The sequence below is a fragment of the Erpetoichthys calabaricus genome, chromosome 5, assembly GCF_900747795.2.
Source record: "Erpetoichthys calabaricus chromosome 5, fErpCal1.3, whole genome shotgun sequence".
Lineage (NCBI taxonomy): Eukaryota > Metazoa > Chordata > Cladistia > Polypteriformes > Polypteridae > Erpetoichthys > Erpetoichthys calabaricus.
In genome coordinates this window covers 69011777-69024268 of record NC_041398.2, presented here as the reverse complement: position 1 = coordinate 69024268, position 12492 = coordinate 69011777, and the positions used below count along the sequence as shown (strand labels likewise).

General features: G+C 40.3%; 1 protein-coding gene across 2 annotated transcripts in view; it reads right to left on the bottom strand.

Moving 5' to 3' along the window:
• Positions 1 to 12492, bottom strand: part of zfyve28 (zinc finger, FYVE domain containing 28) — a 469608-nt gene that overhangs the window by 74247 nt on the left and 382869 nt on the right. For both annotated transcript variants that reach the window (XM_051928387.1, XM_028801634.2), the window contains one exon: positions 5312 to 5475. In XM_051928387.1, coding sequence (XP_051784347.1) covers positions 5312 to 5475 — 164 coding nt within the window. The remainder of the gene's footprint in view (positions 1 to 5311; positions 5476 to 12492) is intronic.

Genomic DNA, 12492 nt, shown 5'->3' with positions numbered 1-12492 from the left:
CGCCAGACCCAACAATTCAGAAGAGCTGAAGGCCACTATCAGAGCAACATGGGCTCTCATAACACCTGAGCAGTGCCACAGACTGATCGACTCCATGCCACGCCACATTGCTGCAGTAATCCAGGCCAAAGGAGCCCCAACTAAATACTGAGTGCTGTACATGCTCATACTTTTCATGTTCATACCTTTCAGTTGGCCAGCATTTCTAAAAATCCTTTTTTTTGCATTGGTCTTAATTGATATTCTAATTTTCCGAGATACTGAATTTGGGACTTTCATTAGTTGTCAGTAATAATCATCGAAATTTAAAAGAAAAAACATTTGAAATACAAAAGTCTGTATGTAATGAATGAATCTAATATACAAGTTTCACTTTTTGAATGGAATTACTGAAATAAATCAACTTTGTCATGATATTCTAATTTTATGACCAGCACCTGTAAGTAGGAAATGGTTTGTGAACTGTTTCCCACAAAAAAAAAACAACAACTGTGCGCTGTGCTGGACTTGTGCCGGGTTTCTGTCTGTGTTGGGTTTGGGGAGCTGGAGTGCCCCCTGCAGGCCACAGTCCACATCAGTGGATGTGCCCTACGATGTACTGCCATCCGACCCAAGTTTAGCTACAGCCAATATGGCTCAAACAGGTTCTAGCCACGTGTGACCCTAACATTAAATCAAACTGCGTCTGTAAATGAAAGAATGGATCAAATTCTGGCCAATTAATCTTAAGGTTAATTTTGCAGAAATGCTAAAACTATAGTTTTTGACGGAATAACATTAAAATCATTTTTCACATTTTAAGCTAGAAAGTATCATATTATAGTTTAATTTTGGTCTGCATTCTTTAAGTGTATTTTCTGTCAGGTTAGTAAAATACTGAGTACAGACAACCATGCATCAACTATGACGACTGTAAGTAAATTTAAGGGGGCTGACACCTGTCAACAAGAGCCATTAAGCAGATCAGTTCCCAGAAAATGGGGTTCCTAAGAGAACTATTTAAAGAAACTCTGCATTCCATATGATAGGAGAAGAGGAGGGATGGCAGTGACTGACACCAGGCCAATTCTGTAAAGACTGAACGGCAGGGAGCCAGACAGATACAGAAGCATATATGCTTTAAAAAGAAATGGCAGTAACAATCAGTGAATCACTTCCCAATTGCTTTAACACTAGAATTACCAGAGTCTACGAAAAAACTCGTAGATCCGGCCTACCTTAAAACCGTTCTCACCTCTCTTTTGTCTTCTAAATGTGCCGATTAAGACAAGCAGCAGAAAGCCGGCTATTCCATCCCCCACCATCGCAAAACGTTCACTAAGTTCACTAAATTACACTGGCTGTTACAGACTGAAATCAAATGTATCTTTTTATTCTAAAATAGTAAAAATAACAGCAGTTCACTTCTCAAAAGGGAATCGAGTAGGATCGAACTTGTGACCTTTTGATTCCCAGTCAGCAACTGATACTATTGCGCCAAGGATATTGCATATTAGTCGAGGTATAGCTGCGATTCTTAAGAGATGACCTACCAAGAATTATCATAGAGATCCGGGTTCGAATCCTGCTCATGGCACATTGCTGAATGAAAGAATATATCTCTAAAATATATATATTTTTAAACTTTCTCTTCGACGAATGGAGCTTTGAATTCTACTTTACAGATTTAGTTGTTTATTTTTATTTTTTGACTAAACAAAAACTGTTTAATGAAAGATCGATTTGTTAAGGAACACATGGACAACAAGCATAGTTAAAATCACAATTAAACAAACTGCCTGCAAATTCTATTGAATCATAATTATAACAAATAATAACGCATTTCACTTACTTATATAGCACCTTTACCATGGTCTCAGACGGCCGCACAGATAATCAAGAGGGGTACAATAAAAATGAAAGCACAATAAGAATGAATAAATAATAGTTCACAGCCTTCTGTTTGTATGTATTTATAAAATTTGGGAAGTAATATATTCTAGTTGATGCTGACATTTAATTAATTTGAAGCAAGTAAAAATAAATATTTGGAAATATTGCGAAGGGAAATGTTTATATACTTATAGTAAACAGCACACACACCATTTAGCTAATTATATATATCTTCTTCGTTTGGCTGCTCCCGTTAGGGGATGCCACAGCGGATCATCTTTTATATTATATATATATATATATATATATATATATATATATATATATATATATATATATATATATACTGGCCAAATCAGGCATCAGAATAGCACACAAACCCGCGAACAATCTGCGCACTGTCCATTTTCAACGCAAAAAACAAGAAATTGACAGCAGAAACACAAAACGAAGTTTATAGCATTCCATGCAGTTTTTGCCCAGCAGTATACATGAGACAAACATCAAAAAGAATTGCAACTCGCATACAGGAACATCGCAACGCCGTCAGAAGGAAGGACTCACGATCACAGATCTATACGCATACAAAATCAGCAGGACATACATTTAACTGGGACAATGTACAAGTAAGATTTAAGGCCAGTACTAAAAGTGCCAGAGAGCTGGCCGAATCCTGGTTATCAAATGAGAACGCCATCAACAGACACTTGGACATAAACCCAGCATATGCAAACTTAAGTAGAACATGTTCATAATAAATAAAACGTTACAACCTGTACCCCATATATATGCTGTTCTACAGCACAATTAGAATCGTCTGAGTATTAAAGGTGTAGGTCTATTTTATAAGCATTTATATTACTAAACGACAGTTTAATTATGCACGGCGGACGCACCGAAGCGCATGCGCACTGCGCCCCAGAGTCAAACGCTGCGGCTTCCCAGAGTCAGTAGTTGGCGCCCAAACAACACAACCTGTAAACTAAACTTGCTCTAATCCACTGTGCCAGCAGTCTGTGTGGCATGTTCAGTTATGATTCCTAACAGTAAACGACGTCTACCTAACGACACAGCCACAGAACAACAAAGACGAGACCGCATAGATAAAAACAATAAACGGAGGCTCCTACAACGCGCTTCAAAAACACCACACGCAAAGAAGTCACAGCTCCAGACAACAAAGACAAGACCGCATGGATAAAAACAATACACGGAGGCTCCTACAACGCGCTTCAGACACACCAGAAGCAAAGACGTCATGGCTCCACAATGAAAGAGCTCAACTAACGGAAATACAAAACGAGCCCGTATGGATAAACATAATGAGCGAGCGCGCCCACAACGCGCTTCTGACACAGCAGAGGCAAAGGAGGCACGGCACCAAATGGAAGGAGCTCAACGATTAGTAATACAACCACGAGCCTGTATGGCTATGACCTGTAAATGAGCCTGTATGGATAAAAACAATGAACGAAGGCGTCCACACAAAGAAACTGTTTTAGTAAAAATAGGTTTATTTTACATGAAAACTTTACCATGGCTACGACCTGTGAACTAAACCTGAGGTAAAGTGTGCAAGTCAGGTTGTACAGCCACCCGAACGCGACCACCCACACCACCGCATATTCCACGTTCGTTTAGTAATGTGGTCCTCCATGCCCAGATCCGCCACCATGGTCACTTCAGCACGCAAATCCGCCGCCGTCAGCAAACGACTTCTTGCTGACGACATAGCCATAGAAAAACAACAAAAGAGACTGCATGAATAAAAACAATAAACGAAGGACCAGATGAGTCACAGCTCCAAAAAGAAACCGCTTTAGTACAAATATGTTTATTTAATTAAATGAACTTTCCCAGGACGTACCCACCCTCCATGATATTTCATCTCTCCAAATATCGGAGGGAACAGAAAGTGATTGCCATTCTTGGATTTGCGATTCTTTCGAGAATCGCGGGCTTGCTAGTATTTTATAACGTCAATGTTAATATCGAGTATAACTATAATTATTCTGTATTAGCATTGATATGAACGATTTGTGAAATTAGTGTTAAGTATAAAAAATGAAACTGATTATACAATTCAATATTTATACATTATTATATCTGTCTTTACATGTTTTGCACACATATTTAATAAATGTAATAAACTGCACCAAGAATGGTTAAAACAAGCATTCAAAAAATGTGTACGTGAATGTAAATATATCTGCACAAACCGACACTCGTGAGTAACATTTTTAGAAAGTTCAAAATGAAACGCAAAGCGTCTGTGTGCAGACTCGAACCAGCTTTTGCAGAATACATTAACTGACAAGAGGCTGGCCCGCCCTTTCTGAGTTTTGGTAGCCAACATGAGCCGTGATTCGCTAATTCTTGGTAGCCGACCGATCCATCATTGGCCAATTCTTGGTAGCCGAACCGGGCTGTGAATGGTCAATTCTTGGTAGCTGATACGGGCCGCAATTGGCCCGAGCTTTCAATTCTTGGTAGAATCTTGGTAGCAGAAAGCGATCGGATTTATTTTCGCTACCAAGAATTACCTTGACTCATGGCTGCTCAGAGGCGCCACAGGGACGTCGTAGTAAATGAATGTCAATGTCGCACACTAAGCGGCTTTTTTTTTCTGCAGTTATATTTTTGAATAAAAGCGCACTTGTTCTATTATATTTGTACCTTTTGTGAAAGTGTTTTTTTGATATTTGGACTTCAGGCTTCATACATTATATAGTTTATGCCTAAATTTTGTCATTTACTACTAGAATATGAAAAAGTTTCTGTTTTAAATATGTGTTTACACAGATTACTGTACAAAACGGAACACACATGAAATGCGTGTGTTCCAAATAACGATCTATTATTTCCACTCTAAAACTCCACTTCACTCCCAGATAATCAATCAAGGCATGAGCTGGGAGAAGTTCGTGCATGTTCTAAGTCGGTGGGGGGATGGAATAGTCGGCTGTTTGCAGCTTGTCTTTATCTGCACATTTAGAGGACAAAGGACGCTGGTGGAGAGGTGCGAATGGATTTAAGAAGCTATTTAAGGTGAGACGGATCTATGAGTTTTTTCACAGGCTCTGGTAATTCTACTGTTAATGGTACACAAAGTAGGAGTTTATGCACATATTAAAATAATTAATACATTTCAGACAATTTTCTCCATATTTCTGAAAGGCATTGACAATGGGGTACCCTAGTAATCCTATGTGTGCCCTGTGAAAATAGGTTCGAATCAGCTTTGAGAGCTTCACCAAAAATAAAAATGCAACCTGTCACTGATGGCTATGATGTTCACTTTTTTAATTTTGCCTTTTGCTTTGTTTCCACTAATCCCTCTTTCTTCTAAAATAAGCCTTATTTCTCTTGTGAACAGCTTCGGCATCCATTGTCCAGAAAATACACAGAACTTATTCTTTGAAGAGATGAGATCACTTACCAGAGATACAGACAAATAGCCTATGGATGAGATCACTGCTTCCATGGAACCGGGAACGAATCTTCTCTCTTGCTGCTATCTTTGCTGCCTGCAGAGCTAGCTGGATTTCCTGATGATCAATGTCTTCTGATGTGCTTGAACTGGTTGTTATGCTATCAATGGGACTGTGGAACACAAACAAAGAGCATCGTTCCGTTACAAGATTTATAAGGTCACGAGTATCTTTTAAGGCCAATACTAGACTAGAGACAGTAGCCTACTAAGTTTGTTTATACACTTCTTTGTAATTTTATACCATACTTATGTTTGACTTATATAACTTCATTTTGTAATTGCTACTTAAAATTTGTCAAGTATACTGCCAAATGTATCCTGGTACTGAGTATGTTATTTTTTCTATATTTGCTTACTTGTATCTTTACTATATAAACATTTTTATATTTAATATGGTGAACTCTAAAGCAATACCTAATAATGCATAATGTTTATTTCATATAGTGCAGCAGGGATTTATTGACACAATGGGTAACATTTAGTCTGCTGATTTGGTTTACAGCTTTATTTTTAGGTTTTATATTTTTGAATTTTATTTCTTCTGGTGGTTGTCTTGTGTGCCTTGAGTGGACCACAGCTTGCACCAGTGGCCAGGGTAATCTTTCCAACCGTGGTGCTCAGGTTCATCACTTGCTGGCAATTGTACCGATGGGTTTAAATAGGCACCATGTCTTTATCTGAGTGAGCTGTGGATAACAAAAATATTTGCTAAATCAACTGCAAATATTTCTTGATTTCCGATTTGAATTTCTTGGATTCCTCACTTTTCATTTTGTTCTTCTGACTTCAATTTTCAAAGCTCTTTGGCTTTGTTGTCTTTGCACTCACTAATCTCCCAGTTTTGACCCTTTTCTGTTTAGCGTCTCTCTCTTCTGGTTTGTCTTTTAAAAATCATGTTGTAATTTCATAATTATGTTCAGTAAACATCTTTACAACATATCTTTAGATTCATGGAAAAAATATATTGAATTTTGTAATTTGTAGAATAGGATTATACTGTAGATTGCATTTGTTTATAACATATTTCAAAATAAGATGTGCCAGATGTCAACACCTTCTGCTGAATCATACATTGTCAACAGTAGTCCATTGCGAAAGGATTACATTTCAAACTTATCTTCACTCCATACCTTATTAATGTAGTTACTTAGTTAAACTACACTATGCCCATACAGTGCCCTCCATAATATTTTGGATAAAGACACATTTTTTCCATGATTAACCCCTCTGCTCCACAGTTTCAAACTACAAATCAGATGTGATTTAAGTGCATAAGGCAGACTTTAAATTAAGGGTATTTGTATATATTTTGCTCACATCACATAACACTTTTTCTACACTGTCCCCCCATTTCTGGGCACCATAATGCTTGGGACATAGCAATGGTAGGTATATTAAAGCAGTCAAATTTAGTACTTTGTTGCATATCCCTTGCATGAAATGAGTGCTTGAAGTGTGTCATTCATATACATCACCAGGTGCTGAGGATTCTCTCTGGTGATGCTCTGCCAAGCCCCTAATGCAGCCATCTTCCGTTCCGGCTTGTTTTGAGGGTTTCTCTTTAGCTTATGGAAGGCAAAATCAGTTGGACTGGGTGACTGGCTTGGCCATTCAATAATTTTCTATTTTTTAGCTTTGAATTTTTGGGGTCATTATCTTGATGTGGAATGAAGCATCATCCAATGGGCTTGGAGGCATTTACTAGAACTTGAGCAGATGTTTCTACACACCTCAGAATTCATTGTGCAACTGTCATCAGCAGGCACATCATCAATAAAGATAACGGTACCACTACCTGTGACAGCCATACATCCCCAAGCCATAACGCCCCCACCACTACGTTTAACAGATGAGGTGTTATGGTTTAGATCTTGGGTAGTTCCTTTACGTCTCCACACTTTGCTCCTCCCAACTCTCTGATACAGGTTCATCTTTGCTTTGTCTGCCCACAAGACCACTTTCCAGAATTCTACAGGCTCTTTTAAGTATTTTTCCCCAAACTGTAGTCTGGACATCCTGCTTTTGTGGCTAACTAGTGGTTTGCAGTGGGCCTCTGTAATCCTGTTTACAAAGTCTTCAATGGGTAGTTGTCTCTTCTCATTCATACACATCTGCCTCCTGAAGACTGTTTCTGATCTGTTGAACAGGCATTTGGGGCTTTTTCTTTCCCATAGTGAGGATTCTGTTTCATCAGCACTGGGTCTACCTGTCCCCTTGCTATTAGTGAGCTCACAAGTGTGTTCTTTCTTCTTAATGATATTCCAGACAGCTGGTTTAGGTAATCCTAAGACATTACAAATGTCTCTAATGGTATTATTCTTGTTTATCAGTCTCATAATGGCTTCTTTGACTTTCATCGGCACAGTTCTTGTTCTTATGTTGAACAATAGTGACTGCAGACTCCAAAGGGTAGAAGCAAGCCAAGTTATCTTATGTCTGTACTACTGAAACCTGAGGAATCAAAAGCACCTGTGATGGCAATTGTCCCGAACATTATGGTGCCATGAAATGTGGGGACCATGTAGAAAGAGTGTTGTCTGAAATGGATGCAAATGTCCTTAAATTACAGTCTGCAATGTGCACTTTAATGACATCTAAATTGTTTGATTTGTAATTTTAAACATTAGAGCAGGGGTGTAAATAAAGGGAAAATTTGTCTTTGTATCAAATATTATGAACGACAATATACACAATATCTTTAACACATTCAGGGAAATGTTATCCTCAACAAGGGTAATTAGAAATTGCTGTAAGAAGCCATTCAAGAAACCTGAAAGACCAATTGGCTTCCTTTCAAGCAAGGAAGGCTGCTTGTTTTTGATGGAACAAGTTACTATTTATGTGACAGAGGTCACTGTAATAGTCATACAAATTTGTAGTGGTAATGCTTCCGGGAGAAATAATATTGAAATGAAGGGTCTGGACTTTGTTTGGGTACAGGAAGGAAGTGGAGAATGTGCCACTGGAATGGTTCTCCAAACGTAGGCTAGGGCTACCAGATCTTCCCTGAACCAGTTAGAGATGCGGTGATGTCTGCTAGGCCAAGATGGAAGGCTTAAGATTCATAAACTTTCTTTCATATATTTGTGTTATCTATTAAGCTGAAATTAGAATGTCATTACCTGTTAGGGTTTTAGTTTCTGTTTCTGGTTTTATTTTTATATGTTATCACATACTTGTTTTAAGTGCGATATGATTATGACACTTATTTCTGGAAATACCAATTGCTTGAAAAGTTATCTCATTGTTTTGGACTGTTATTATTTGCCATTTTGAATTTCTCATTATTGGTGCTGTGTTTGGTTTTCTATCATCAGGGCTGCTTCTCATATTGCTGGGGTAAATGAACAGGATAAAAGTCCATCTAGGAATTTTTTTTTTGTTCTTTATTTCGCCTTATACAATTTTCTTGTATTAGGAAGTTGTTAGTTTTTGCATAACCCTTGGGGTCAGAGCGCAGGGTCAGCCATTGTACAGCACCACTGGAGCAATTGAAGGTTAAGGGCCTTGCTCAAGGGCCCAGCAGAGTAGGATCTGTTTTGGCAGTGACAGGGATTCGAACTGGCAACCTTCAGGATACCAGAGCAGATCCTTAGCCTCAGAGCCACTCATTTCCTTATCTGAACTGTAGATTCAACAACATTTTTCAAGACACTCTTTCTAAAAGATTTCAGTATCTTTTCTTGGTTCTGACTTTTTTACCCTGTATTTTTTAACTCAATTTTTGTTTCTCATTTTGGTTTTAACGATCATGTTTTTGATCTCCTCATTTTGACCCTTTTTTTACTCTTAGTTTCTGCTGATCATTTCCCAAATCTAGTCTGTTCACTATTGTAACAATTACTAACATCAAATAAAAGGTATGAATGAAGAATAAAAAATAAATAAAAATAGGAAGCATACCACAGCCACCACTACTAATGACAAACAGTAAAGTATTATCAGAACCAGACAGCAATGTAACAAATATCATCATAATTGAAACAAAGGCAGAATTTAAAACTCTTCTTTCAAGGTAAAGGTTCTGCTATAGTCACTCAGTCCTGTTTTCTCTTGAAATGATATTTTACAAGGATGTCTACTTGTCTGAAGCAAATTGTTTGGATAGCGCATCTGTCTTCTATCTGCCTTGACTAGAAGTGCAGTGAATTGATGCTCCTACCGTTGTAAGGTGTGGCATGCAGAAATGTACACATTGCTATGATGTTGTAAGATATGCATTTTATCTTAATGAGTGTGTCTAAATTGGCTCTGCTTGAGCAAGTGCAGGTGCATGCAAGAGTATGCCTTCTGGTAGTCCTTCAGATGTCCTTTCTTTGGCTGGTTTCCTTGTCTCATATCTGATGTTACAGTAATAGGATTTGACTTCCTACAACTGTGAAATTTACATAAAGAGTTGCTTTTTGACTGGAACTTAAACTCAACCATCATCATTTTGAGGTGCATTCTCATAAAATGCAAAAACACGTACTGTTATAATCATGTCTTTTGATCTGCATGAAAACAACTCCGCTCCTACTGAACCAATTTTGCTAAAATTTGGCACACTTATTTTTAAAGGAAATTTACATGGAAACTTAGCTTCCATTGAGATATCTTGAATAGATAATGATATACACATTATTGAAGTTCCAAAGTCTCATATTTATAAGGCATTGACAATTTTTCAAAACTCTTAAAATACAGAAGCATTGTGTACAACCTCAATTAATGATTCATTTAACTTGAGAGTGGTTACTTCGATTTGTATATTTTCTTCTTTTACATGTCTGACACCTATTCTGATAGCAAAATAAATCCCCAATACAAGATATTTAAATGTTAGCAGAGTCAGGTATCAACAAAGATTTTAACTCTCTTTCAGGAGAAACAGGAGTAAGGAGTACATCAGATATATGGATTTCTGTTTAAGGAGAAACACTAAAGAGTTAAAGTTTAAGCTGCTTTGAAAATTCATGGAGTGCCATTGTTATATCAAGAAGATGCCACTATCCAGGAAACATTCAGCCAACAGCAGTCATGTGGTCATTAGATTTAATGAAGGTTGAAACAATTGGTGCTGAGCAACAGATGCAAAGATAGCTGAGCTTTACCAGAAATAGTTGAAAACTGAAAGATGAATAATACAGAACTATTGTACTCTTCTATTTTTTTTCCCCTACATAGGTATTTTTGGGAGTTTTTCATGTCTTCCTATGGAAACAAGGCTGTGGGGCTGTCAAAAAACATGGCCTGTTAAAGCCCATTGAGACATTCCTTGTGTGATTTTGGACTATACAAGAAATACATTGTTGTTATTGTACTCTGTCACAAAGGAAACTGACAACAGCCCACTTCTGTCAGCAAAAAAACAAGAAGGTGCAGTTGCAGGGTTTAGGAATGCTAACACTGGACAATTTGTAAACAGTTAAAATCCTATTGAGTACTAGCATGTAGTAAAGAAAGTGGATGAGGATTTAGGCTATGTTTGCACTTCTGCAGGTCAGGACTAGCACTAGCACAGTCCTTAGCTCTCAGATGAAAAATCCTTTGCTGTGTGTTGTCAGCCTTTGCTGTTGCAGAGACTAGAGCAGCTCTGTCCCCTCAGTGCTCCACTTGAATGGGTCAGCAAGGTATTGGGGGTTTCACTCCCCAGCAATGAAAATTACTGAGCATGTGCCAGATATCACGTTGGTCTCTGATGATCTTTACAATTGTAATACGTATATATATATATACCCCTCCTCGAACCGCCACCTTATCGTGGTAGAGGGGTTTGCGTGTCCCAATGATCCTAGGAGATCTGTTGTCCAGGGCTTTATGCCCCTGGTAGGGCCACCCAAGGCAAACTGGTCCTAGGTGAGGGATGAGACAAAGTGCGGTTCAACAGACCTCCTATGACGAATAAAAAATTTGGACGGCGTTTTCCCTCGCCCGGACGCGGGTCACCGGGGCCCCCCTCTGGAGCCAGGCCTGGAGGTGGGGCTCGTTGGCGAGCGCCTGGTGGTCGGGCTTGCACCCATGGGGCTCGGCCGGGCACAGCCCGAAGAGGTAACGTGGGTCCCCCTTCCCATGGGCTCACCACCTATGGGAGGGGCCAAGGAGGTCGGGTGCAGTGTGAGTTGGGTGGTGGCCGAAGGCGGGGACCTTGGCGGTCCGATCCTCGGCTACAGAAGCTGGCTCTTGGGACGTGGAATGTCACCTCTCTGAAGGGGAAGGAGCCTGAGCTAGTGCGTGAGGTTGAGAGGTTCCGGCTAGATATAGTCGGGCTCACCTCAACGCACAGCTTGGACTCTGGAACCAATCTCCTTGAGAGGGGCTGGACTCTGTACCACTCTGGAGTTGCCCCCGGTGAGAGGTGCCGAGCGGGTGTGGGTATACTTATTGCCCCCCGACTTGGAGCCTGTACATTGGGGTTTACCCCGGTAGACAAGAGGGTAGCCTCCCTCCGCCTTCGGGTGGGGGGACGGGTCCTAACTGTTGTTTGTGCGTATGCACCGAACAGCAGTTCAGAGTACCCACCCTTTTTGGAGTCCCTAGAGGGTGTGCTAGAGGGCATACCTTCTGGGGACTCCCTCGTACTGCTGGGGGACTTCAATGCTCACGTGGGCAATGACAGTGAGACCTGGAAGGGCGTGATTGGGAGGAATGGCCCCCCCAATCTGAACCCGAGTGGTGTTCTGTTATTGGACTTCTGTGCTCGTCACGGATTGTCCATAACAAACACCATGTTCAAGCATAGGGGTGTTCATATGTGCACTTGGCACCAGGACACTCTAGGCCTCAGTTTGATGATCGACTTTGTGGTCGTGTCGTCGGACTTGCGGCCACATGTCTTGGACACTCGGGTGAAGAGAGGGGCGGAGCTGTCAACTGATCACCACCTGGTGGTGAGTTGGCTTCGATGGTGGGGGAGGATGCCGGTCAGGCCTGGTAGGCCCAAACGTGTTGTGAGGGTCTGCTGGGAACGTCTGGCAGAGCCCCCTGTCAGAAGTAGCTTCAACTCCCACCTCCGGCAGAACTTCGACCACATCCCGAGGGAGGTGGGGGACATTGAGTCCGAATGGGCCATGTTCCGTGCCTCTATTGTTGAGGCGGCTGACCGGAGCTGTGGCCGTAAGGTGGTCGGTGCCTGTCGTGGCAGCAAT